Source organism: Crocodylus siamensis, chromosome 4 (assembly GCF_052110815.1).
Source record: "Crocodylus siamensis isolate JL-2025a chromosome 4, ASM5211081v1, whole genome shotgun sequence".
Taxonomy (NCBI): Eukaryota; Metazoa; Chordata; order Crocodylia; family Crocodylidae; genus Crocodylus; species Crocodylus siamensis.
The window spans coordinates 119,417,283-119,442,990 of NC_143398.1; the positions used below are offsets into that span (position 1 = coordinate 119,417,283).

At 44.8% G+C, this 25,708-nt stretch overlaps 1 protein-coding gene across 6 annotated transcripts in view; it reads left to right on the forward strand.

Moving 5' to 3' along the window:
* The first annotated feature begins 2,483 nt into the window (after positions 1-2,483).
* PLEKHA5 (pleckstrin homology domain containing A5) overlaps positions 2,484-25,708 on the forward strand; it is a 263,161-nt gene continuing 239,936 nt past the window's right edge. Inside the window, exons 1-3 of one of the 6 annotated variants that reach the window (XM_090043560.1) lie at positions 2,484-2,804; positions 2,916-2,992; positions 5,325-5,382. In XM_090043560.1, coding sequence (XP_089899686.1) covers positions 2,701-2,804; positions 2,916-2,992; positions 5,325-5,382 — 239 coding nt within the window. In that variant the 5' untranslated portion in view covers positions 2,484-2,700. The remainder of the gene's footprint in view (positions 2,805-2,915; positions 2,993-5,324; positions 5,383-25,708) is intronic. The other 5 variants (XM_090043559.1, XM_090043563.1, XM_090043558.1 and 2 more) reach the window with 5 other exon arrangements.

Here is a 25,708-nt window from a genome sequence, read left to right on the forward strand (position 1 = left end):
GGCTCATTCTTCTCAGCCTTCAAGGATTTATGCCTCTGGTCCCACATCTGGGATCAGCATTCTCTTGCATACTCTTAATCATCTATGAGATCATGTTGCTAAAAGAGAAAGGGATTGCTTATATCATAATTTGTCCTTTCTTTTGGCATATCTTGTTCTGGTGCCTTTATAAATCTCAGATGCTGTCAATCAATCAGATGTGAGTGGGAACCTCTGGTACCATTGGACAGAGGAGAATTCTTTACTTTTCTTAAAATTAGTTACAGAAGTGAGAAAGGGGTGTGGGTTGTAGTCGTGTTGGTCTAAGGACATAGGTAGGCAAGGTTCTTTGGATAAATCTGATATATTTTATTACACCAAACTCAAATAGCTGGAAAAATTCTTCTTTGCAAGCTTCTGAGTCCAAACGTCTTTTGTCAGGCTGAGGAAGCGTTTCACATTGGCGATGATGCATAGGGGGTGTATGTGCACCCCCTGAATGTATTGGTCCACCCCTGCTTGCCGCTGACACTGCCGGTGGTGTCTGTGAGCAGTCGCCAACCTCTGGTCAGCGCCAGCAGTGTCTGCAGGAGCTCTCCGCTTACCACTGCCATGCTCCCTCCGCTGCCAGTGCCACTGTGCTCCCCCAGCTGCCGGAAGGACGCGTCATTCATGTGTCTGTAGATGGTCTGTGCTTTTTCTGGATGGAGTGGTGCAGTATCCAGAGGCCAGTAGGTATGCAAGAAAGCCAGTCAGTTAAAATGTGAATTGAGGTGATCAGTAGGTTAGAGACAGGTAGGGGGGAGGGGGGATGAAAGTGGCTGTAGTCAAAGGGTGAGAGACATCAGGGTGGGGGAAAGGGAATGAAAATAGCTGGTAAAAAGTGGAGTGTTTACCTGGGAAGTCTGATGTTAGGCAGGTTATAATGTGTCATAAATCCAATGTCTATATTTAGTCCATTATTTTTTTCGTATTCAGTAGGTTGATGAAGTGACGTTTGTAGGCTCATCTGTGGAAGGTATTTTGTAAATATCCTTTGAGGATTAGAACTGAAAGATTGGAGAGAGTGGTTTTCTTGTGAGAAATGTGCCCCCACTGCTGGTTGGGTATTCTTGTCTTTGATAGATTTTCGGTGTACGTGCATTGTGGTGCGCAGTTGTTGTTTGGTTTCTCCTACATATCTTCCATCAGGGCATTTGGTGCACTGGATGCGAGAGGAGTGAGAGAGAGGTTTTCTTTCTCTATGCTGGAAAGATCCTGACCACGGTACAAAGCAGGAAACCCCTGGCATGCGTGCCAGAGTATGGCACGTGAGGCCGTTTTCCTCAGCACACGAAAGCTGACCCAGACTCTGGGCAGCTTCTGCCAGCAGCCGGGCCAGCTGCAGCCAAGAGACTGCAAACAGCTGCATGGGGCTCTGCAGCCGTAGCACCAATTCTGTGGCTGCGACAGCATCTCTGGGCACATGGCCAGGAAGGGGCCTGGTGCAGCACAACTCTGGCTCCTTCCCCACCATCCGCCCAGAGGCACATGCAACTGCTGCTGCCATGCAGCTGGTGCAGAGCCTGGCATAGCTGTTTGCAGCCTTCCAACTGCCTGCTGTAGCTGCTCAGAGCCTGGGCCAGATGTGGAAGACAGCAGCCGGGTGGCTGCAAACAGCTGTACTGGGCTCCAGAGCCTGGGCACTGGCTCCATGGTGGCACAGGAACAGGTGCACGTGCAGCTCACAGTGCATAGTGGGGAAGGGACTGAGGCAGCACAACCATGGCCACTTCCTTGCTGTCCATCCTGAGGCATGTGCATGCAGCCACTGCCAGCAGAGATGATCTGGCCCCTTGCGGGTCCCCCACCTCTGGCACACCAAGTCGAGCCATGGGAGGAGGTTGGGGTGATTTTGGCACTCTGGCCAAAAACATTGCCGACCCCTGGAGCAAAGGCTGCGATTCAAGTTAAAAATGTAGCTTACAGTAATTACATCTTAGTACTTTGGTCGCACTGCATCGACCAGCACCGGGCCCTGCGAAAGCGAGTCAATAAAGAGGCTCTTCTAAGGCATTCTCAGACTTCAGCGTACTTCAGGGGTTTCTGTTTATGCGTCTCCCCCTCCCGTTCCTCATCGATTCCTTCTCAAGATGGACCCCCGGAGCGTGTGATTGTACCCAAGGCCGTGTTGTTCTTGGTCAGCCCTGAGGAACAATGTCTGGCGAGGGGGTGAAGCTTGTCAAGCCCTGCCCCCTACTCAAACGGCCCCAAAACAGGCAGCCCCCCAGACCCTGCGTCTCCGCCTGCCCTGCCCCTACAGCCTGTGCGGGACGGCGGTGGGCACGTGGCCCCAGACCCCTCCGTGCTGCCCGAGGGGGGAGCAGGCATCCTCTCGCACCGGGCTGAATCTCGCCAGCCTCGCGGAGGAGGAGCCTCGGCGCGCAAGGGGGCTGCCCCGAGCACAAGGGGAAGCAGCCGCCGGGCAGTGGCTGTTGCAGACGTTGGGGGGGGATCCCCGGGGCGCCGGCGCCGCGTTGTGGGGGGGGGAGAAGGCGCCTCACACACCCCTCCCCCAGGCCGGCGCCGGGGGTCCCGGGGCGGGGCCAGGCCGCGGGGCGGGGCGGAGCTAAGGGCGGCGCGGCCCCTCCCCCCCGGAGGTGCTGGCGGCGGGGCGCGCGCGCGCTCGCGGCCGCTCCCCGTGCTCGCCCGCTCGGCTGCGCTGGGAGCGGCGGCGGGGCCATGGCGGCGGCGGCGGCGGAGCTGCTAAGCGCGGACCGGCTGCGGGCGCTGCCCGGCAGCTGGAGCTACGGCATCAGCCAGGGCGGCCGCGTCTTCTTCATCAAGTGAGCGCGGCGCCGGGGAGGGGGAGGGGAGGGGAGGGGAAGGGGCCGGGGGTCGCGGGCAGGGCCGGGGCCGGGCGCACTGACGCGGCGCGTGTGTATGTGTCCCCGCAGCGAGGAGGCGAAGAGCACGACCTGGCTGCACCCGCTCACCGGCGAGGCCGTGATCACCGGGCACCGCCGCAGCGCAGGTACTAGCCCGACCCCCGCGCGGCGGGAGGCAGGAGGGACGGATCCTCCCCCCCGCTCTCCCCCTTCCCGTTCCTCCCGGCCTGGCCTGGGGGCAGCTGGGGCCCCGCTTCCCCTGGGGGAGGTGGGGGGATGCTGAGCCGCGCGGAATAACTTAACGGGGGGTTGGGGGTTTCAGCCCCCGCCGCTGCAGGCGGGTCGTGCGAGGGGAGGTGCCGGGCGGCCCCCGCCGCTGCGTGTGTGCGACCCTGCCCCCTGCTTGGTTGCATCCGTGTAAAGCCCGAGGCTGTGATTGCTGCCACCCGACGATCCTGCTCCTTCTCCTTCTCCACCTCCACCTCCACCTCCACCCCCAACCCACACCTTCCCCCGCCCCCCCTTCCTCCTGCCTGTTGGCAAGACTTCAGGAGTGTCGGTTCTGGATGATTACATCTCCACGGTTTCTGGAGAGCCGCGGCTCGCCCTCACAAGGCTTGGAGAGCCATGCAGGGGAACAATTGATTGATTTCTCAGAGCTCCCCCTCTGCCACGGTTTAATTAGTGCTCAGGTTAATTGAGAAATCCTCTTAAGGGCCTTGGAAATGGACAAGGGGCAGATGGATGTGAGGTGCTTTGGTGCCTCAGTGTCTCTCTCTGTCTCTTATTTTTTTAAAACAAGTGCAGCCTTCTGTTTTGAGTTGGCACCCACAGCTCTTTTGGCTTGGATGCCTCCCTCAGATCGCTTTTGAAATGTTTTATTTCTGCATCCACCCCACCCCAAGCGGTGGGGGTGTGTGTGTGTGTACACCTGTGCAGGGATGAATGTGTCTTTTTATGTGTGGGGTGTGTGCGCCTGTGCATGGGCGGGGGTGTGTGCGTGTGCTTTGCGTGGGTTCATGGGTAGGGGGGGTGTACCTGTGCATAGGTGTGCATGTATTTGTGCTGCTCATGTCTTCCAGGGGAAAGGTAGTTTGCTTGTCAAGTCTTGCAGGTATTGTGTCGGACAGGGGAAGTTACTGGCAAGTGAAAGAAACTTCCTTCTGAATGCTCAGGTGAAGTGTTTCCAGTATGGTGCTGCATACATTACAATACTTGGCAGATTAGGTGCTGTAGTAGGCACAAAAGAAACTTGTTTCTCTATTTTTCCCTTTTCATAGGTGCTTATTCATCTTATTTATAGGTAGAATCGGAGATTATTCTCCCTCTCCCACCCCACGCCCTCCTTTTTTTGGCTTCCCTGATTTATGGCTTTGGAACCTAAACAGAGGCTGTTTATACCAAGGAGGGAATTTGACTGAAAAACCTTTCATCTTCTGCAAACATCTTGTATTTTAGGCTTCTTACAGATAGTTTTGGAAATATTTCCCTGCAGTATCAGGGGATGTTCTTTTTTTAAAATCCATGTCCCATGAGAGTTGAAGTTATATTCTTAGAAAACCCCAGTCCATGAACTGTTCTTTCTGTTGAGTTTAAATAGTGGACATATATACATTGGAGAGACTTTCTGTTCACCTTTTCCTTGCCTGGTGATCTTACCAAAAGGCAACTAGATTTCTTTCAGGAGGAGATGTTAATGTATGGTAAGAAAGCAGGCCAGAGAGATTAAGTTGATGAGGAAAAACAGGTACTCCAGTCCAAATAGCTTTCTTTAACTGAGAAGTGTATTTTTTTTTCCCCTACAAAATAAAATTGCTCCGGGTAGTCTTTTTATACTCTTAAAACGATACAGGGTTGGAGGCTTAGCAACAAACTTACTTATTTAGGCTCATAGAAATGTGGATAGATGCGTAAGGATATTCTCAGGATTGTTTTGTATGGAGTTGTAAATACTGCAAGGAATTCCTTGTGTGTCTTGGATGTGTCAGCAATAGAATTGGACTTGCAAAATATACCTACAGAGTCATTAAAATATAAAATGCTTCTTAAGATGCTTATGAATTACACACATTGAAGACTGATTTTTTTTTTCTTTACATTGCTATGCTTCTCAAGTAATTCAGAGTTACTGTATTTCAGTGCACAGAAGAGTGATGATTTCTAAGTATCGTTTAATGGAAAGGGGACACTTATATTTAAACATGCATGTATCTGCATTACTGCTCTCTGGAAAGATAAACTTTCATTTTGCTTTCATCCTGTATGCTGTTTGGTTCATGGTACAGGGAATTGTTTAAGTCCAAACAGGTTTTTTTATATTAATGTTTCCTATAAATTTAACAGCGTTGAAATCGAGACAGTTGTGTATTAGTCAGGGATGAATTGTGATGTAACTCTGTACTAGTCTCTCTAAAATTATAACCATTACTGTATTGCTGGGGGTGAGTTATTTAAGCTGTACTGTGTTTTGTTTTCTAGATTTACCCACAGGTTGGGAGGAAGCGTATACTTTTGAAGGTGCAAGATATTACATAAAGTAAGTTGAGCTTTTTGCCACTGTGCTACAATTTGAAATTGTCTTTATGTTGTACTTTTAATAAGTTGATTTAACTTGGCTTCAATGATATTATGCAACATATACATTTAAAAGGAGTTAGGTAAATGTTTAGCAGAGGCCAGTTTTCTCTAGTTGGCTTGTTACAACAATTTATTGGGTTTGTAGTGCTAAATGCTAGATATGTTTAATCACATGTCTTGAGAACTCCATATTCTTCCAACAGAACTCCAAATGGGATCTGTGCTGGGATGTAGTGGTTTGGCAACAAATGTCTGTGAAAGTGAAGATCTGTCTTAACAAGGTGGATGTATATGTTTACAGTGTGTTTGTAAGGAAAACCTAATCTAATCTAATCTAATTAAAAAAAAAAACAACCTTAAATTTATGTTCACAGGTGATATTTTGGTAGTCAAGACTCGTATTTTAAAGTAACTACTCTTTTACACAAATATTCTATTTTTCTTTAATCCGATTTTTACTGTATTTTGCATTTTGCCAAACTCTCACTAGGGATAAAAAAAATCTACCTATTTAACATTATGTGTTTAATAATTTGCCATCTTAAGTTTAGCACAGTTTGTTCTCCATGAAAACAATAGTTTTTAAACGTTTCTGGTTAATGGGATGAGAGTTAGATATGTTGGATTAAAAGAGGTCTTTTAGGCTAAGGAATTGACCCCCTCCTTGTTTTCAGAATTCATTAAAATTGTATTATGTCATTAGAAGGAACCGCGTCCCATAAAAGCACTGGGTTGAGGAAAGTGTGTCTGCCTTGGTGTTCTATGTTTCTCAGTCAAAAGAATAATGTGCAAGAAATAATGGCTTTCACATAAAAGCTCAAAATCGGTGACAGGCAGGTTTTGACAAACTTCTTGATATCCCTCAGGAGTCAGATGGTAGTAGTTTTTCAGCTGGGAAAACGAATCCTAAAAACAGGACCTCTGTGTACTCAATCTTGCTTCTTTCTCTTCTGTTGAGTTTAGGCTCCAACAAACTGTAAACATCCTTGGCTTCACAGAAACTTCTCAGTTTCCCATGGGTTTGATGTGTAACCCTTGTCTTGGTAGTGATGTCAGTGAGCAACCCCCACGAGTAAAGCCACTAATATGCCTAAGGGATTCAAGCTACGTTTCTGCAGTTCTACAGAACAGTTAAAGTTGGGTGTAAGGAACCTGTTCAATTCAAGTTGTGCCTAGGTATCATGAGATAGGACTGATATAAGTGCAGAGATGGATTATTTTACCTCAGTGGTCCTCAGCTCAGGCGAGTCTATGGGCAATACTACACTATGGAGTTAAATGCCTGTTAACCTTGGTTTTAATTCATTTTATGTAATTTAATATAACTTCCTATGGCTGCAGGCAAGGCTGCGGGGTTTTGCAGCCAGAATGTTGTGTGTGAACTATGGATAAGACACCAGTCTTTTTTTTTTTTTTTAATACAGTATTTCCAGTTTTCAAGAAGTGATTCTTTTTCAAATGTGTAGAAGAATGTGTTTCCAAAACTACAATAAGAATCTGTGCTATGCTATCTAAATGGTTATTGATGGATTGTGACTGGTAGCTCTGTACTGGTGACTGTTGGTATGAAAATGTTCTTCCCAAAGGCTTTATTGTGCTGTGCTGCATTCATAACAACTTCCATCAGAATAGTGATTAAAACTGTTTGGAACCAAGGGCAGGAAGCAATTAAGAATGTCATTTGTGCCATGCTGTTTGTAGTGAAAAGCAGGTTTTGTAAATGTTTGAACTTACTGTTTTGGGGAGAGGGGGAATGGGGGTTGGTGCAGGGTGTTATCAGAACTGTTATCAACCAGACATTGTTGACAGTACTTTCAACATCAAATTGCTTTGTTTGTTTAAAAAAAAAATTAAATATTGTAGTGCACTTTACTGCCATATGTTTGGCATGGTTCCATGGTATCGTATGAGTGCTGCTTACAGACATACAAATTATGACCATTGGTATTCTTGGTTAAATGGGCATTAATTGTTCATGATGATAATCTCAGGAGCCTTGTTTACATTTTGTGCTAAGTGTCATGGCATTAGCAATGATGCAAGTGCTAGGGGAAACTGTCTTGTTAAATTTTGGGCAGTGCAAGTCTAGATCAGGGGCCTGCAACTGCCTGTGGGTCAGATTCAGCCTGCAGAACTGTAATTTCAATGGCATTTGGTGGTAGGGGTCTCTTTGCCTGCTCTATCCTGCAGGTGGGGCCTCCTTGCTCATGCCCTACTATAGTCAGATGTTGGGAGGTTTGTTGGTGCCATGCTGTAGTTGGGTGCCTGGGGCTTCTGCAGAGAAGGCTTCTCCATAGGGGTGCCAGGACTAGGCAGCAACAAGGAATAATGGCAGAGGAGGCCAGGTCTTAGTGCCCACCCATCTGCCTTAGACCCAAGCTAGGTTACATTGGGCCCCCCCGTTAAAAAAGGTTGCCAACCCCTGGTTTAGATGATGTGTTGATTAGAGTACTAGTGATTGTTCAAACCTAAATTACACTGCTGCTGCAGTATTAGTGAGGGTGAGGGCTTATGTAGACAAGGTGTGGATAAAGCTAGACAAGATGTCAAACTGAGCTATGTGTCTGGTACAATAAAAGATATTGTCCAAAAAAATCCTTGCCTCACATAATTCCTGGACTGTCATAGTTATAAGATCACTCTAAAATTATATAGACAAAGTAGTAATGTAAGACTGACCATCTTTGCTGCATTGTTGGTTGATTTGAACGTTTTGTTTAGGTAATTTGTTTCGATACTCTAAAGTAAACTAAATCTTAATATTCCATTCCTTAATCTCCTGTAACTGTAACTGACTAGAACTGGGATGGCAAATAAAATGTTAATCTGTCATGTATTTTTTGATGGAACAACTCCTCTTCCATATTCTTATCTTGGTGTTAAGGTGGGGACATTTTTCCCTTTTACAAACTGTATTTAAACAGCAGGGGGATAAATGGTAATAGAAATCTTGCACTGCTGTTTTCAGCCACACAGTCACTTAAATCTTTTCTGCGGTATACTATAATTACAGTGTATCTAAACGGAGAGAGAAAAATCATTCTGTGATCAGGAAACTTAAATGTAACTTCTGAAGTTTAATTTCGGATAAAGTAGTTGAGTGAGAATATTTAATGACCTGACTTCTGGGTAATGCAGGGCCTTACGTTTATCCACAGCATGTTTCTTTAACTACTAGTCGGTGTACTAAGCGGGTGTGTCATTGAATTGTGTCTACTGTTGTATTTTTCTGGGTCTGATGTAAACATACTGTATAATGATATTGGGTAATATACAGGATATAATCACCAAGCAAATCTTAATAATACCCACTTCAGGGCAGATAAATTGAACAGATATCTCAGATTTCACATTGCATTTCAATGTTATAGCTATCTGTATTGTTGGGTTGTTTATTTTAATTTTCAGAATAAGTAAAAGTTATGTAGTGGCCATAATTCTGTTCCATTTCTGCTTGATACTGGGTCATGCTAGTTTTGAAAGAGAGATATGCTTAAAAGTTAGACTGGTAAATAGAGCCCTGTTTGCTTTGGATAATGATGTTTCAGCTGGAGGTTTTAAATGAGGTTGTATTTAATGAGTTTAGGTAGGACTTTGAACTTTTTTGGTTTTTGGATTAAAAGGAGAAGCTTAATGCTACAACTCAATGATGGAGGACAAAGGGTTTTGCTTTAGTTTATCTTTATGGTTAAACCTCAGATGACCAAAGTCTGTCTGTCTTTTCAATTTGAAATGGTGATTTTCAGTTTATTTTCTCTCATATACTGTACCAAGTTTTTAAGAACAAATAATAAAATACTTTAGCAGTTGTCTTATGAGATCAGATTGTATTGCTAAATTATTTTGTATGTCTAGACAAAAATGAATACATTTATACATCTGTGTTCTCAAGTTAGAGATATTTAGTTAGTTCTGCTGCCTAATTATTTGAAGGGAACAGATGTTAACTTTCTATGAAATGATGCATGGTTTGACTGTAAAAGCCACATTACTACCTCTTTTAACATAATTGTAAACTCTTCTGTGGAGAACAACATTTTGACACAGCTATTATATGGCATTCTCACACTCAATTTCATTTCATTGTTCTCACTTGCAAAGTAAATACCATCATTTTATGGTATAGCAAAGTAAGCAATAGTTAAGCAAAGTACAGAGAACCTTAGTGTGCTGAATGTGAAGGAGTTCAGTCTGCGGTAGTGGGTGCTATAAGTGTGCCAGTAAATTTGGGGAACAAGCTAAAGCTCCCTTGCATGCATGCATGTAAATAATAACTGGCTTCTGCCAGTATACCTCAACCCTTACATTATTTTGGAAGTCCAGTTTTAAGGGTCTTTGAGTTTGCTCTGTCTTGGTTAATTTCTGACTGCTCTGAGTTTATACAGTATTATTATAGTATCGGTTCTCTTGTTTTTCTCTGTTAGAAGAGCAAGTGTCATGCTCTTGGGCCATCAGAGAGCTGTCAGACATGATGAACAGAAGCAGTAAGATTTAGGATTTTTCATCAGAAGTGGTGGGGTTGCCAGAACTGTTTCAGGAAGCTTTCTTTTTTTTTTATTCTGTATGACGCAACTCTGACTTTTCTGTCAGAGGTTACTGATGTTACTGACTTGGTCGGGCATATTACAAAATCATTACAGTTCTGATGGTGAATGGTACAGTTGTAAATTGAGTGTAAAATAAAATTGTGGTGTACATGAGGCCTAAGTAGTCGTAGGCTTCAATGTTAATGCTTTTCAATGTTAGTGACAGTTTTACACTTGCAGCCCAGTATTATAAAGCTATGGTACGCTGGTTTCTGTTGTCAGTACTTTAATTGCAAATGAAGGCTGTGCTACAGCAGCAACTGTAATACAGTAGAACCCAGATAATTCATATCTGGGTGCCTCCCAGATTGCTTAATTTGTCACTGAATTAAGGACCAGCCGCTTGCTGTGGCTTTTACTTGAAAAGGTGCCACTTCTGCAAACAGTTGAGTTCATCAGTGGTTCCAAGTGGTTTTAGCTGGGAGGAATAGTGGTATCACTTGAAATAAACTACAGCAAGAAGCTGGTGCACTTTTTGCAGGCCTGTCCAGCTTTTTGCTATGACCCTGATATTTCTCAAATCCTCATCTTTGCAAGGAGGTAAGGATCTTAGCCCTAGAAAGTATCTGGGGTCTACTGGATTTCATGCTTGTTAAGTCTTGTCCAAACACATGTTTAGTTTTAGGAAAAATATGAGCTGGCTAATGCGAGTGTGCCAATGCCAACTGGATCTTAATCTTTCTTCCTCATCTAGGTAAACTCACTATTTAGAACTTCATTTTTTCCTTGTGTTCAACTATACAGTTAATGCTTTGGATAAAGAATCGCTTTGTTAATGGTTTAACCTCCCAGTTGAGCTAGCATATTGGTTACAAGCTTTGATAGTTCTAAGATCCCCAAAGGCCTGGTAGCACAACCAGAGAAGGCAGTACACAACATGACTGAAGTTTCTATAACATGCTTGTAGAGAGAAATCTTTTTCTTGAGGGCAGTAAAATTTTGGAGGAATTATGCTCGCTCATCAGCTTTTTAAATATTTGTCTTTAATAGTGTTTTAAAGACTAAAAAAAGTAGAGTGATAGTTTGTAGATAATCTCTTTAAAAGATAGAAAGATGAAACAAAATAGTTAACTGTAAATTCAGGCTATTTTTGGTGGGGGGTGCAGATGGGAAGAACAAGCAGAGGTTTTACAGCTTAATAAGGAAATATGGAGGGGTGAAAAGGTTTGCTGCTGTCTATCATTTTCCTTTTCAGTTCCTTTATGAAATAGGTTGAATCTTCCATGGGGAATAGGAGTCATGTTAACAAGTTCATAATATCTGTGTGTGCGTACAGCATTTAGTGCAGTTGGCCCTAGTTTGAAAACTTTGACTACTATATTATAAAAGATACTAATACAGTAATCTGTCCCATAGGTTCTTACTCTGGCATGGACAATGCCATTAATATGACCAATTGATTGCAAACTCACAGAGCCATCTAGTCCTGTGAACATATATTCTAAAGTGTCCTTACTTTAAATAAGACATTTTAGGGATTCACTTGAAAATTACATTTAAAAAAAACTGCTTAGTGCCTAACTCCTATTTCTTTTCAGTTGTACGAAGTATTGTATTTATTTGAATACAAGACAAGCCTGAATATAAGATGAACCTCCAATAATTAGATTCTGTGCATGAAAAATTATAAATGTTTTACAGTTTTTGATGTGTAGAATCTAATTATTAGAGGTCATCTTAAATTCATGTCCCCTTCCCCACTACTGCAGGTGGGAGGGGGAGAGACGGGGCAGTAGTGGGGCAGGCAGGAGGGAACAAGGGAACAAATAGTGGGGGAGGCAGTAGGGAGCACATGTGGTAGGGCAGGCAGTGAGAGAGGCCGGTACGTTGTCCTCTGCTGCTTATTCCCCCCCCACACACACACTTTTTGCTCTGTGTTGGTGGGATCCCTGGAGCACGGAACATAGCTCCAGCCTGGCCCTGTAACAGTGGTTCAAAGCTGGCACTGGTGTTCCAGCCTGGCCCTGTAGCAGCAGCACTGGCTCCCCACAGCTGGCGGGCAGGCAGCACCCCTCACCCCAAGGGTAGGGAAAACCTTGCTTCTAATCAAGTCAATATGGTAATAGTTCTTTGTGTAATCTCTTGCTCTACAAAAAAGCTAACATTTTATGCACAAAACTTATCAGATTTAAAGCCTCTTTGTATTTTGAAAATTAAAAATAGTGTTGAATTAATACCTGATAAAGAAAAATACTGTCTGTTAGATAAGTAATAATCTTATGGAGTCTGTCTTGAATTGTTTGATAGCTGTGCAGACAGATATATCATTGCCAACTTCATAGTTCATTGTGTAAAGGTTTCCCTTGCTTTATGCAGGATCTTTGTATGGAAATTCGCTCTTATGTCATGAGCATATGTAGACCCATAATTTGTTATATGTGAGGTAAATTCACTCTTATGCGATCAGCATAGATGTGCCCCAACCCAAGCAGGTAAGGCTGTTGTAGGAGGAGAAAGGGCTGTGGTGGCCTCACTCACCCCAGGCCTGGCTGCAGCAGCCATGGGAGCAGCTGACACCAGCTGCCTGCACCAGGGCACGCCACAGCCCTGAAGTAGAGGTGATTGAGGACAGACTGCACGCAGGTGGTGCCAGCTGTTCATGGTGCCCCTGCAGCCAGAGCTGGGGTGAGTGCCACTTTGTTCCTTCTGCTTTGCTGCCTTGTGCAGGCCTGGGAATGGCACCCCTCTCACCACCCCTTCCCTAGTCCCAGCCTCCCTCACTGCCATGGGAACCTATCCCTATTTGTTACATTTTAAAGTGGGTTCGCTTTATGCAAATTCAGTTTATGCGTCGTTCTTCAGGAACACTTGTACAGCATAAATCAAGCGAAACCTATATTGAATTGATAACAAGGAGGTGGAGTGGACATGTATTTTGTTTTTAGAGGCCATCACTGGGAAGTTGGAGCCTTTTCTTTGAGTATGGGTATCTGCTGTGTATGAAAGTAAGATAAACAATACAGCAAAGTTGATTGATCATACCTTTGTGTAGGTGGCTGATCAAGTTATAAACATGGTGAACTATTGATTTTTGGGGTTTTTTTCTCTACATAAAGTATAAATCTGGACTGATCTGCACAAAAATACCTTTTGTGAGGCAAAAAAATAAAACCATCTCTTTTGGGTCTTTTCCAAAAGTTGCTGCTGTCTTTCCCAGTTCCTCAAACTGTTTTTTCAGTACTGTCTCCTCCTTCTATTCCAGCATCTAGCTACTTGGCTGCTCCTGTCTGCGCAGGCGTATTACTTCTATTAAGCTGAGTTGGCAGTCCAGAAGTGTTATGAATCTTCACAGAAGAAAAAAGAAATGCCATGTAATTACTATCCAGTGAAGCCTTTAGTGATCCAAATATTACTGTACATCCCAGTCCAAGCTTCATACTTTTCATTGTGAAGGCATTTGTTGATTTTAGTTTCACAATGTGTATGTGGTGTTAATACATTGGATCAGAAACTAGAAGTTGTCCTGCTGCAGCAGTAAGCCTGGTTTTTTTCCATGTGTTTACATTGTACTAGCTCTCATTATAATAAATTACATGTTCATTAAACCTGAGGCCGTTTGGCTTAGATTAGAGGATCAGGCTAAATGGCTATATGTGGTAAATGTCTATATCGTAGAAAAGAGAGGAGGACACCAGTGAAGTTCAGGGATGATGCCTAATTAGAAGTTGAGTCCCAGAATGCTCCCTTCTGGGATTCCTGCCAATGTACTGTCTCCTTGTGAGGATCTGTTAAATATCTTTTGTCTAGTAAGTAGTTCTATAAATTTTGGTTTTTACCCTTTTTCTGTCGCCTTTAGTTCATCTCTGTCTCTCTGTCTGCTATTTGCATGGAAGGGAGTCGGTGAGAAAAGGAGCAGAGGTGTTTGAACTAAATGTCTCTGTCAGTTGAAGGAAGTTCTGCATCGTTTTGGGTCTGGGAAGTTATTGTTGCCACGTTAAAAATGAAAGTTTAGATTAATGGGAAATTGAAACATTAATCACTCAAAAGAAACTGCCAGGAAATTTTCCTTGTTTGCCAATGGTGTCTTATTCTCAAACACTCCTTAAAGCTTTCTGTACTGTACTGTAAACTCAGCCAATTTTTTTTCCTATGGTGTAGGGAAGGAGGAAGGTGAAATTGGCTTCTAATTTCTAAGCTTTGGCAAGTTGGTGTAAAACTACTTCATTTTCAGGTGACATTTGTAAGAGTTAAAATTAAACCAAACACACAGACACCGCCTCCCTAATTTGTGCTTATGGAGTCTGTCTTGAATTGTTTGATAGCTGTGCGGACAGATATATCATTGCCAACTTCATAGTTCATTGTGTAAAGGTTTCCCTTGCTTTATGCAGGATCTTTATATGGAAATTCGCTCTTATGTCATGAGCATATGTAGACCCATAATTTGGTACCTTAATGGAGTGATAGTAAAAGATGATTCACATTATATTAATTTTATTTTTTAAATTTGGTGAACCAACCTACCAGTGCCTTCCAAGTGGAATAATTTGATGTCAGGACAAAATAATATAAAAAAAATTAAATTCAAAATTACAGACCTATACAACCCCAGCAAATATGAGTGTAACCATCTCTATCTTAGTCATCTAATCCTGTAGAACTGGGATTAAACATTCAGTCCAAACTTGGGAAGTCTCTTCCTAGTAAAAAGGTAAACTGTTAACAAGATATTAAATGTTTGTATGACCTTCTATAGTTTTTAGTAGTGGTTGTGGAGTTTACATGAAAAACAACAAACTGTTATAATGTATTAAGGATGACTTAGTAACATTATACTTACAGAGTATTTTGTTCAAAACTACTTGATCAAGAAAATTTATTTCCAGAGAGCGACTTGGCAAATTGGCTGCAGGGCCGCACCCAGAGAGTGGTAGCGGATGGGTCATTTTCAGCCTGGAGGAAAGTCGGCAGTGGGGTCCCCCAGGGCTCGGTCCTCGGGCCCGCACTGTTCAATATCTTCATCAGCAACTTGGACGAGGGGGCGAAAAGCACCTTGTTCACGTTCGCAGATGACACTAAGGTGTGGGGAGAAGTGGACACACTAGAAGAGAGGGGCAGGCTACAACTAGATTTGGACAGGTTACAGGAGTGGGCAGATGAGAACAGGATGGGATTCAATACTGACAAGTGCAGGGAACTGCACCTAGGGGGGAAGAACCAGCAGCATACCTACAGGCTGGGGAACTCCCTTCTCATTGGTGCAGAGGCAGAAAAGGATCTTGGAGTCACTATTGATTCCAGGATGAACATGGGCTGCCAATGTGAGGACGTGGTCAGGAAGGCTAACTGCATCTTGTCATGCATCCACAGATGTATCACGAGCAGGTCCAAGGAGGTGATCCTCCCCCTCCCTGTATGTGACATTGATCAGGCCGCAGTTGGAGTACTGTGTCCAGTTCCGGGCACTGCACTTGAGGAGGGCTGTGGACAGCATGGGGAGGGTCCAAAGGAGGGCCACTCTCATGATCAGGGGGCAGCAGGGCAGGTCCTATGAGGAGAGGCTGTGGGACCTGAACCTATTCAGCCTCCACAAGAGAAGACTGAGAGAGGATCTGGTGGCTGTCTGTAAACTTGTGAAGGGGAACCAGCATGCAGTGGGAGAGTCCCTGTTCCTCTGAGCACTACCGGGAATAACAAGGAATAACGGCCATAAGTTGACTGAGAGTAGGTTCAGGCTAGACATCAGGAAGCACTACTTCACAGTCAGGCTGGCTAGGATCTGGAACTGACTTCCAAGGGAAGTGGTGCTTGCTCCTACCCTGGGGGGTCTTCAAAAGGAGGCTAGATAATCACCTAGCCGGGGTCATAGTTTCATAGTAGCTAGAGTCGGAAGGGACCTAGGTAGATCATCTAGTCCGACCCCCTGCCTTGGCAGGAAAGAGCACCGGGGTCAGATGACCCCGGCAAGGTGCTCATCTAACTTCCTTTTAAAAATCCCCAGGCTAGGAGCCTGCACCACTTCCCCTGGAAGCCGGTTCCAGGCTCTAGCCGCCCTGACTGTGAAGTAGCGCCTCCTAATATCTAATCTAAACGTACCCTCCGCCAGCTTGTGACCGTTATTCCTGGTCACTCCTGGCAGAGCACGGGGGAACAGGGACTCCCCCAATACCTGCTGATCCCCCCTGACCCGTTTGTAGCAGGCCACAAGGTCCCCCCTTAACCTTCTCTTGTGGAGGCTAAACAGGTTCAGGTCCCGTAGCCTCTCCTCATAAGGCCTGCCCTGCTGACCCGTGATCATACGAGTGGCCCTCCTCTGGACTCTTTCCATATTGTCCACGTCCCTCTTGAAGTGTGGCGCCCAGAACTGGACGCAGTACTCCAGCTGCGGCCTGACCAGTGCCGCATAGAGGGGGAGGATCACCTCCCTGGACCTGCTCGAGATGCATCTGTGGATGCATGACAGGGTACGGTTGGTCTTGACTGCCTCCCCACACTGCCGGCCCATGTTCATCGTGGAGTCAATGACGACTCCAAGATCCTTTTCCGTCTCCGTGCTGGCAAGAGGGGAGTTCCCCAACCTGTAAGTGTGGTGCCGGTTCTTCCTCCCCATGTGCAACACCTTGCACTTATCAGTGTTAAACCCCATCCTATTCTCATCTGCCCACCGTTGCAACCTGTCAAAGTCAGCTTGTAGCCTATTGCACCCTTCTAGTGCACCCACATCCCCCCACATCTTAGTGTCATCAGCAAACTTGAACAGGGTGCTTTCTACCCCCTCATCCAAGTCACTGATGAAGATGTTGAACAGTGCGGGCCCGAGGACCGAGCCCTGCGGAACCCCGCTGCCCATGTCCTTCCAGGTCGAGAAGAACCCATCCACTACCACCCTCTGGGTGTGGCCCTCCAACCAGTTAGCGACCCATTAGACTGTGTGGGCATCGACACCACAGTCTCCCAGCTTTTTGATGAGGACAGGGTGAGAGACAGTGTTGAAAGCCTTCCGGAAGTCCAGAAAGACTACGTCCACAGCAACCCCTGCGTCTAATGATTTGGTGACCTGATCGTAAAAGGCCACCAGGTTGGTCTGACAAGACCTGCCACTGATGAACCCATGTTGGTTGCCCCTGAGCATGCATTCCCCCGCAAGGCCCTCCTGGATGTGTGCCAGGATAATTTTTTTCAAAGAGCTTACCCGGGATTGAGGTAAGACTAACTGGCCTGTAATTTCCCGGGTCCTCTTTTTTTCCCTTTTTGAAGATAGGGACCACATTGGCCCTCTTCCAGTCCTCCGGCACCTCACCAGAGCACCACGAGTGCTCATAGAGCCGCGCCAGGGGTCCCGCAATGACCTCGGCCAGTTCCTGTAGAACCCTAGGGTGAAGATTGTCCGGACCAGCAGACTTGAACACGTCCAGCCTCTCCAGAAGTACCCTAACTAACTCCTCGCTAACCCCTGGCCCAGGCGTGTCTCTCCCGGGGCCCGAGGGGGGCCCAGCAGGGAGGTGGCTGAACTGGTCCCTACTTAGGAAGACAGAGGCAAAGAAATCGTTAAATATGTTAGCTTTGTCATCTGGCATGACGACTAAGTTGCCCATTGTGTCCTGCAGGGGCCCCACATTACCCGGGACCCTCTTTTTACCCCCTATGTATTTGAAGAAGGACTTCTTATTGTCCTTAATCCGGGAAGCTAGTCCTATCTCCATCTCTGCCTTGGCCTTCCTGACTGCCCCCCTACATCCTCGGGCGACTGTAACATAGACCTTCTTGGTGATGACCCCATCCCTCCATTGGGTGTATGCCTCCCTTTTAGCAAGGAGACATTCCCGGATGCTCTTAGTGAGCCATGGGGGTTTATGTGCCCTCCTGCTCCCTTTGACCCTTGTTGGGATTACCTCCCTTTGGGCATGGAGGATCGTCTCCTTAAGAAGCAACCACTCACCTTGGACATCTGGCTCCCTTTCCCTCTGGGTCCTCAGCGCTTCCCCAACGATCCTCCTTAGCTTGTTGAAGTCAGCCCTCCTAAAGTCTAGGGCTGTTGCCTTGCTGCAGCCCTTTGCCACCTTACGCTGGATGGTGAATTCCAGCAAGCGATGATCACTGTCTCCCAGGTGGCCCATCACCCGCAGCCCCCTCACCAGGTCGTCACCCGTGGCCAGCACCAGGTCCAACAAGGCGTCTCCCCTGGTGGGGCTGTGCACCTCCTGGGTTAGATGGAGGTCCTGCACTCTGGCTAAGAACCGACGTGAGCGGTCAGACTTGGCTGACTGCTCTTCCCAGCAGATATCTGGGAAGTTCAGGTCCCCCATGATGACCACATCCTTAGCCCTCACTGCCTCTGTGAGCTGACCTAAGAATTCCTGGTCGAGCTCTTCTCCCTGGTTGGGAGGTCTATAGTAGACTCCCACTGTTAAGTCTCTATCCCCTGGACTGCCTTTTACTCTAACCCAGAGCACCTCAGAGTGCCCCCCCTCTACCCCCTTGCTAATTGACGAGGAAGTATATTCCTCCTTGATGTAGAGTGCTACTCCTCCACCTTTCCTTCCTATCCTGTCCCTCCTGTATAGCCTATAGCCCTTGACACTCACCGCCCAGTCATGTGATGAGTCCCACCACGTTTCTGTGATCCCCACTATGTCAGGGCTGGTGACAGCTAGGAGGAGGGCGAGTTCCTCCTGCTTCTTCCCCATACTTCAAGCATTCATGTAGAGGCATTTGAGGCCTCCAACGGTTGTGCCTACTGACCCCCTAGTCTCAGCAATGCTAGTTTGACCCCAGCATTGTTTCCTGCCCAGGGCAGGGGGTTGGACTTGATGATCTGCTTAGGTCCCTTCTGACCCTACCAACTATGAAACTATGACTTCAAAAGCATCTTGTCCTTTAAAAATTTTCTTTTTGCAGAATCCATTTAAAATGACAGGTACAGATTTCCCTCTCTTTATGTGGGTTCTGTATATGTGAATTCGCTCTTATGCAGTGAGCATATTTAGACCCATAATTCGTTATTTGCGAGGTAAATTCGCTCTTATGCGATCAGCATTAGATGCTACCCTACCCAGCCAGGTAAGTCTGTGGGGAGAGGGGAAAGGGTTGTGGCCCCACTCACCCCAGCCCTGGCTGTAGTGGCCCCAGGAGTGGCCGGTGCCAGCTGCCTGCAGCCGCTGGGTTGCATTGTGCTCCATCTGTCATTCCCCCCTTCCCCTCCCCGCGGGCTCTGCTTGTCCCCACTCACCTCTGCTCCTGTACTGCTCCGTGCCCTGGTGCAGGCAGTTGCTGCTGGCTGCTCCCAGGGCCGCTCCAGCATGGGCTGGGGTGAGTGCCGCGCCCCATGCTGCCCGGAGCTCCGCTTGTCTGCACTCACCCCGGCACATGTTGGAGTGGCCCTGGGAACAGCCGACACCAGCTGCCTACACCAGGGCACAGCGCAGCCCAGGAACAGAGGTGAGTGGGGACAAGTGGAGCCCAAGCACAGAGGCACAGGTGGAACATGGTGCAGCAGTGGCCGCAGGCAGCTGGTGCTGGCTGCTCTCAGTGCCACTGCAGCCGGACCTGGGGTCAGTGCTGCTCTGTTCCCTCTGTTTCGCTGTCTTGTGTAGCCCCAGGAGTGGCACCCCTACCCCTACCTTCCCTAATTCCAGCCTCCCTCCCTCACTGCCATGGGAACCTATCACTATTTGTTACATTGTAAAGTGGGTTATCTTTATGCAAATTCCATTTACGCACTGTTCTGCGGGAACTCGTATACCGCATAAAACGAGGAAAACCTGTACTTGTTGACTTCACGTGTTCTGAGCAAGAAAACATTTCAAAATGCCAGAAAAAGATTGGGGAGAGTTATTTTACGCTTGCATTCAAACCTCAGGGAAATTACCGAATAAACATTTTAGTTTTAAAATACCATTCCAAAATCTTATAAAGAAGTAATTTCAAATCAGGAATATTCACTGAATACTTCCCTATGCCCTTTAATGCTTTTTTGAGTGATTAGGCCCAGTACAAATGATTTATTTCCTGTGTAAAGTAGAATGTAACTTTTGATACTTCTCTGTGGGCCACACAGCTACCTAGACATCTTGTGTATCTATATTTATTTGCTAAAAATTTTTTTTTTATGTATAGATTCCACACGTGTTAATTTCAGTATAGTACATCAAAACTTATTTTTAGTTTCTTAAAACTTTCCTTAAAGAATATTTATTTGGTGAAAGACCATAATGAAATGCATTTCACAAAACAGAAAAATGAGCTAAGATTTTAAAAGGAATTTTTTCAGGTAATCAGGTGTTCTCCTATGCATCTCCGAAAATAAAATTTTTGTTGTTGTTTTTAACTTTTTTAATGCCAAGTAAACTTTCAGAAGAAGATGTAAAGGAAAATAACCATAAGTATAACTGGAATCCTCTGCCTCTAAAAATAATTTCTTGTTTCAGGTCCTAAATAGAGACTGATATGAAAGGTCGCATAAAGGAAACCTGTAAACAAATTAAGTAATCAGTTTTCTAGCCCAAATTAACTTAATATTTAATTTAGTTCAACAGCATAAAGATCTAAAGTAGGCAGGTTCGACTATAACTTGGTTGTAAACACCAATTGAGACACAAAAATCCTTTAGCTTCTGTGTTGCCTTCTAAATCTGACTGGGTAATCAGTGCTTGTATAGACAGAATAAGATTCTAATTAAATCTGATTAACTCTCCTCAGTATCTCTACAGTCTGCTTTCAGAGAATTAATAGAAAATGTGACATTCGTGTGTGAAACTTGTATAACAAATAACTGTTGATTTGTTGAACTGAATATTTTCTTACTGGATGCAATAGATTGTTATGATACTGTCTTAAGTCACAAAGTCCGGCCTCAGTCATGGAAGTAAGCAATTGCTAAAATTGTTCCCGTTGAGGTTTGAGATGGCTTGTGGTCTTGAAAAACATACAGGAGTTCCTGAGAGTCCTACTTCAGTGTACATCAAGCTGAGAACTGTATAGGATGCTATGTTGTATGGCATAATGTTTTTTTTCCTTCTGTGATGGTTATTGTCTCAAGTAAATAGAGCCAGTAAATTGTGTGGAAGCATGTAGTTAGTCTAAAGCAGTACAACTTTTTGAAGATTTAAAAAAATTTCTTCAGCCTTTCTTTTTTTCAGGGATTTAGTTTAGCAAATGGTTGCTAACTTACTCTCTTTTCTGAACAATGATGTATGTAAAAGACAAGGGATGGTCAAAGAAGGTTGTAAGTAGCTGATTCACTTAACATGGTCTTCCCTGGTTTCTGAGGTAGTGGTCAGTGGCATGCAAGCAAACATTGTGGTTACGGAGCCTCTTGTTTCCTTTTGCTGTAATGGAAAGCTCAAAACTGTTCCTGACTGAAAAACCCTGAAGAAATTGTCTAGCAATCCTGGTATACTTTTTCTCCATCCCAGGCCTCCCAAGGGTGAACAAGTCGTTTTTTTTCTTCCTGATAGAGTAGCAATACCAGCTGTCATAGCTGGTGAACTACTCTCTCCCCTCTTCCCCTGCGTGTCTTCCACTGTAGAAGGAGTATATAGCTCCTGTATGGGGGAAGTAGAGTAAGATGCAAGGTGCTCTGTAATGCAAACCTTGCTAAGAATTAGGCGACTTTTTTCTCTCTTTCTCTCAGTATTTCTTCCCTTCTCTCTCTCTTTCCTTCTCTCTTATGCTTGCTTTTGCACGCGTTCGCTCTAATAGATCTAATGTTTAAATGCATTTAATTCAAGAAATTCAAAAAAAATCTTGATTTTTTTTTTTTTTAAATAAGAATTTGGGGTCCAAACTGAATGAGATGCGTAATTGAAAATGATTAGCATAAGAGGTAAAAAGTAAACTGGACTTTAAATATTTTCGGTTTTGATATCTGCTGATAGCAGCAGTATGGACAAGATGAGCTTGCCTTTATTTAAACAAAATCGTATCTTGTTACCTGTGGGTCTTTCTCGGTGGTAATTTAAGTGCTTTGCCATGAGAATACGTATTATGGAGTCAACCTCTACCCATCCCAAAACCGAATTGCATGAAATACATTTTGAATTTGTATACTGTAATTGCATTACGGTTAAAAACAGAATAAAAATATATTTTATGTGCTTTCAAAAATTGTCTAACTTTTTCAAAGGAGGTATCCTTTAGTTCTTTTTCAGGGACAGTATCACAGGTGGTATACTGAAGAAATTTTGCAATTTCTTTGGTAATAGAAGTTACCCCATTGTTGTTTTTTTAAACTCTGGGAGAATGCTAGACCTGTCTGACTAGAAATTCCGGTTTTCTAGTGCTTTTGAATGTTTCTCATTGTAGTTGAAAAAACAAAAGGTCCCTCTGAATCCAGCAGCTGATTAAATACTAGTGCAAGTATATTCCTCCTCCCTTCCAGTTCATCCCAAGGAGTGTTTTTGGTTGCTGGAAAGAAATTCATGAAATACAAGTTATAATTGCTGCCTAAAAATAATAACTTTAGGTGGGGAATAAAAAACTTTGAAGGGGAGGAGGGAGTGGAAGAATGTTGTTGAATTGAACGGTGGCTTCCTGTTACTTTCCAGGTGGGAGTTGTTTATATCTTGTAAAGCCCTAAATGGTTCGATGTTTGGTTATTTCTCCTTCTGCAATGTGACATAGGGAAAGAGACAGTTGGCTGCAGAGACTGAGCTAACAGCCTCCTACTTTAAACATCCTACTCAGCCCATCCCTTTCTGCTTGATTCAACAGAGTTGGAATTGTTAATCTTCAGGACAGATTGTGAAGTTCATATAATTTCTTAGGTAGACAAGGTTCTTTGGTAAATGTGATATCTTTTATTAGACCAACTAAATAATTTCTTAAGCTTTTAATGAGCGGTCTGGGTGTAATCACCTCAAGCAAGTCTTTTAATGAATGTGTTTTTTTATGTGGGTTGTTCATTATAGTTTCTAGACCCTTATAAAAAGATTTTTGCATATTTTATATTTTGGAATAAATGCCCAGTAAGATTGTGAATAGCTCATTTAAAGAAATTATGATAAAATATTAAGAGTTTCTATATAATGCTTCAGCTACCTCCAGTAGTATGTCCAGAGGCTGTTGCTGAACTGCATCTCTTGCTATGTCACCAGGCTTAATTTCAGAGTCAAGGGTTTGAATCTAGTGGGCTTTTTAGGTACTAATATAGCTTGACTAGCAGAAATCCTCAATTCACACACAATTTGATTGGTTTTAAAACTCAACAAATTAGTGAGACATCATGATGCACCAGTGTAAGATTTGCCTCTTTGGGTTTTGCGTGATTGCTGCAACAACGCAAGTCATTAAAAACTCAATGCAGACGTAGCCTAACTTAGTGCCCTTCTCCTCCTAAGGAGAATTCTGCAAGCTGGATTTTAATACCTTAAGTTCAACACTGTACGTGCCTCAAAGCCTGAATCCAAGCACACTTCTATTTGATAAACAAGAGCTTTTATTTCTGACTGAGGAAGCTGCAGTGTTTCTTCATCTGCTGTCTTTTCAGCTTTTTTGGTTCTTTGCTGCTTGGGCAACTTTTCTTTCTCATCTTTTCCTCCTCCTACCTATGTATGACATTGTCACTCAGGCCTCCTCTTTTTTCCATTATTCTCTGCTTGCATCTGTCACTAGTGACTGGAGTAGCATTGGACATGATTTTCCCCCCTTGCCCCGGACAATATGCCACACTCTCCTTAGGGGGAATGTAAATACTGTGAAGTCAGTGTAGTGTAGTATTCCTACAGCCATATTCTGCAGCCTGGAATTAACCCCAGAGTACATCTTGCTATTCAGTCAAACTTTGGGCTGGCTCAGGAGATGCTATTAAATATTGAAAGGTAAAGATTTTGGGGGGTTGGGGGGTTTTTTTGTTTGTTTTTTTAAATTAAGGTGGTGTGTTTTTCCAGACTTTTTCATCATGAAAGTCGCTTTAAGAAATCAGTAAATATAATGAAAACAAACAAATGTTTTACACACATTTACTTATGTATCTAGTAGGTTCCCAGTACTTGTCTGTTGGTTGTTTTCTAGATTGCAAGCACCTTGAAGCAGAAACTAGCTCTTCCCATGACAGTGTTTAGCACAGTAGGGACCTGTGGATGCTATGGAAATATAAATGTTCAGTACCAAAAACAGTCTCCAACCCAAACCCTCCAAAACAGAAGTTATCCCTTTGCTTAATTTTAAAAAGCTTACAGTTTGAGGAGGCCTTCTCTAATTTGTACAAAGCCCTTAAGGCAGGGATGGGTGAAATATGGCCCATGGGCCACATCTGGCCTGCCAATTAATTGTATCCAGCCCATGGCTTCCCTCATGGTGCTCCACATGGGGTTGAGCCCCACATGCTCATGCCTGGGGCAGCCTGTCACACTTTTACCCGTACTCACCCCACACCTTCTGATGTCACCGCTCTGTCCAGGATGCACAGTTTCTTGTGTGGTTGTTCCTGTTGCTGCTGCAGCCACCTGCTGCTTGGCTCTTCCTGCCTCTAGCAGCTCCTCCTGCCTCTGCTGCACTGCACCAGGCCAGGAGGAAGCTGCAGTGGGCCAGCTTCTGCCCCAGTGTGTGGGACTCCAACTCCAGTTCCTGGCCACCTTCCATGCACTTGGATGCCTGTAGGTGGCTGCTCACCACACTTGGCAGGTGGAAGCTGAGTCCTGCATGGTGGGCAGGAGCTGTCTGGTTGCAGCTTCCCCCCTCCCCATCCCTCTACCCCCTGTCTGGAGTGGTGCAGCAGGAGGAGGAGCCAGTGGAGGTTGCAGGAGTGGGGCAGCATCAGGGCAGTTGCAGGTTGGAGCAGCTGGGGCTCAAGTTCATAAGGAGTACTGCAGGGGCAGCCATGGACCAGAATGGGAGAGGGGGCATGTAGAGCTTGCACCTGTACTGCACCACCCAGTATTTTTCTACAGAAGAGTGACATACCAAGAGAGAAAGGCAGAACTTCCAAAGATGGTGACAGAATGTAGTTGTTTAAAATGTGTATTCTAATATTATAAAAGCCTAAGTCTGTCTGTCTGTCTGTCATGCTTTATTTGCACTCTGCTTGACTGACAGAAACAGCCGATCCGAGTGCTCCAAGCATGGGGGAGCACTGCCACGATTCCAAATCCGCACCAAGGACTGGACAGAGAGTGGGGGAGCCGAGGCCAGCATCACTGGCCTTGGCTCCCCAACCCTGCTCCCTGCAAGAGGCAGAACAGCGGCAGCAGTGGGATGTTAGGTGGTGGCACTCCATCCCAGCCCCCTCTCTTGTCATTCTTGACAGGCAATTGGCTAGTTTTTAAATAACGACAAAAGCTACTAGTTATGGACAGTTCCTGAGATATGTGGAATTTCCCTTGCCTTTTCCATTTCACGTACTAAAGGAGTTATCTGGAAATCCATCAAACCCAACCAAGCTTATTCTTGATTAGTCTTTTCTTACTAAATTCAATACACTGATATATAGGGTACAGTCAGCAAAGTGGTATGACTTGTCTCAAAAAACCTGAAGAGACCAGAGCTTAGTAGCCCTAGATTTTCTTCTTTAAACATGTCTGTTTTTGAAAAAGTACACATTTCAGTGAGCAAGTCCATGGGCTACAGTTAGCACAAACTACTCAAATGGAATAAAGCCATTGGAAAATATTGACAGCACGAGATCTTTAACCAGTGTCTTTAGGCTTGGGCCAACAGCAAATCAACTGATATTAGGATAATGGTAATTAGTGCTTGTGGGAATAAAGCAAACTCATTTTCCACAGCAGCATTATTTTGTGTGTTTCATTTTAACAGTGTAAT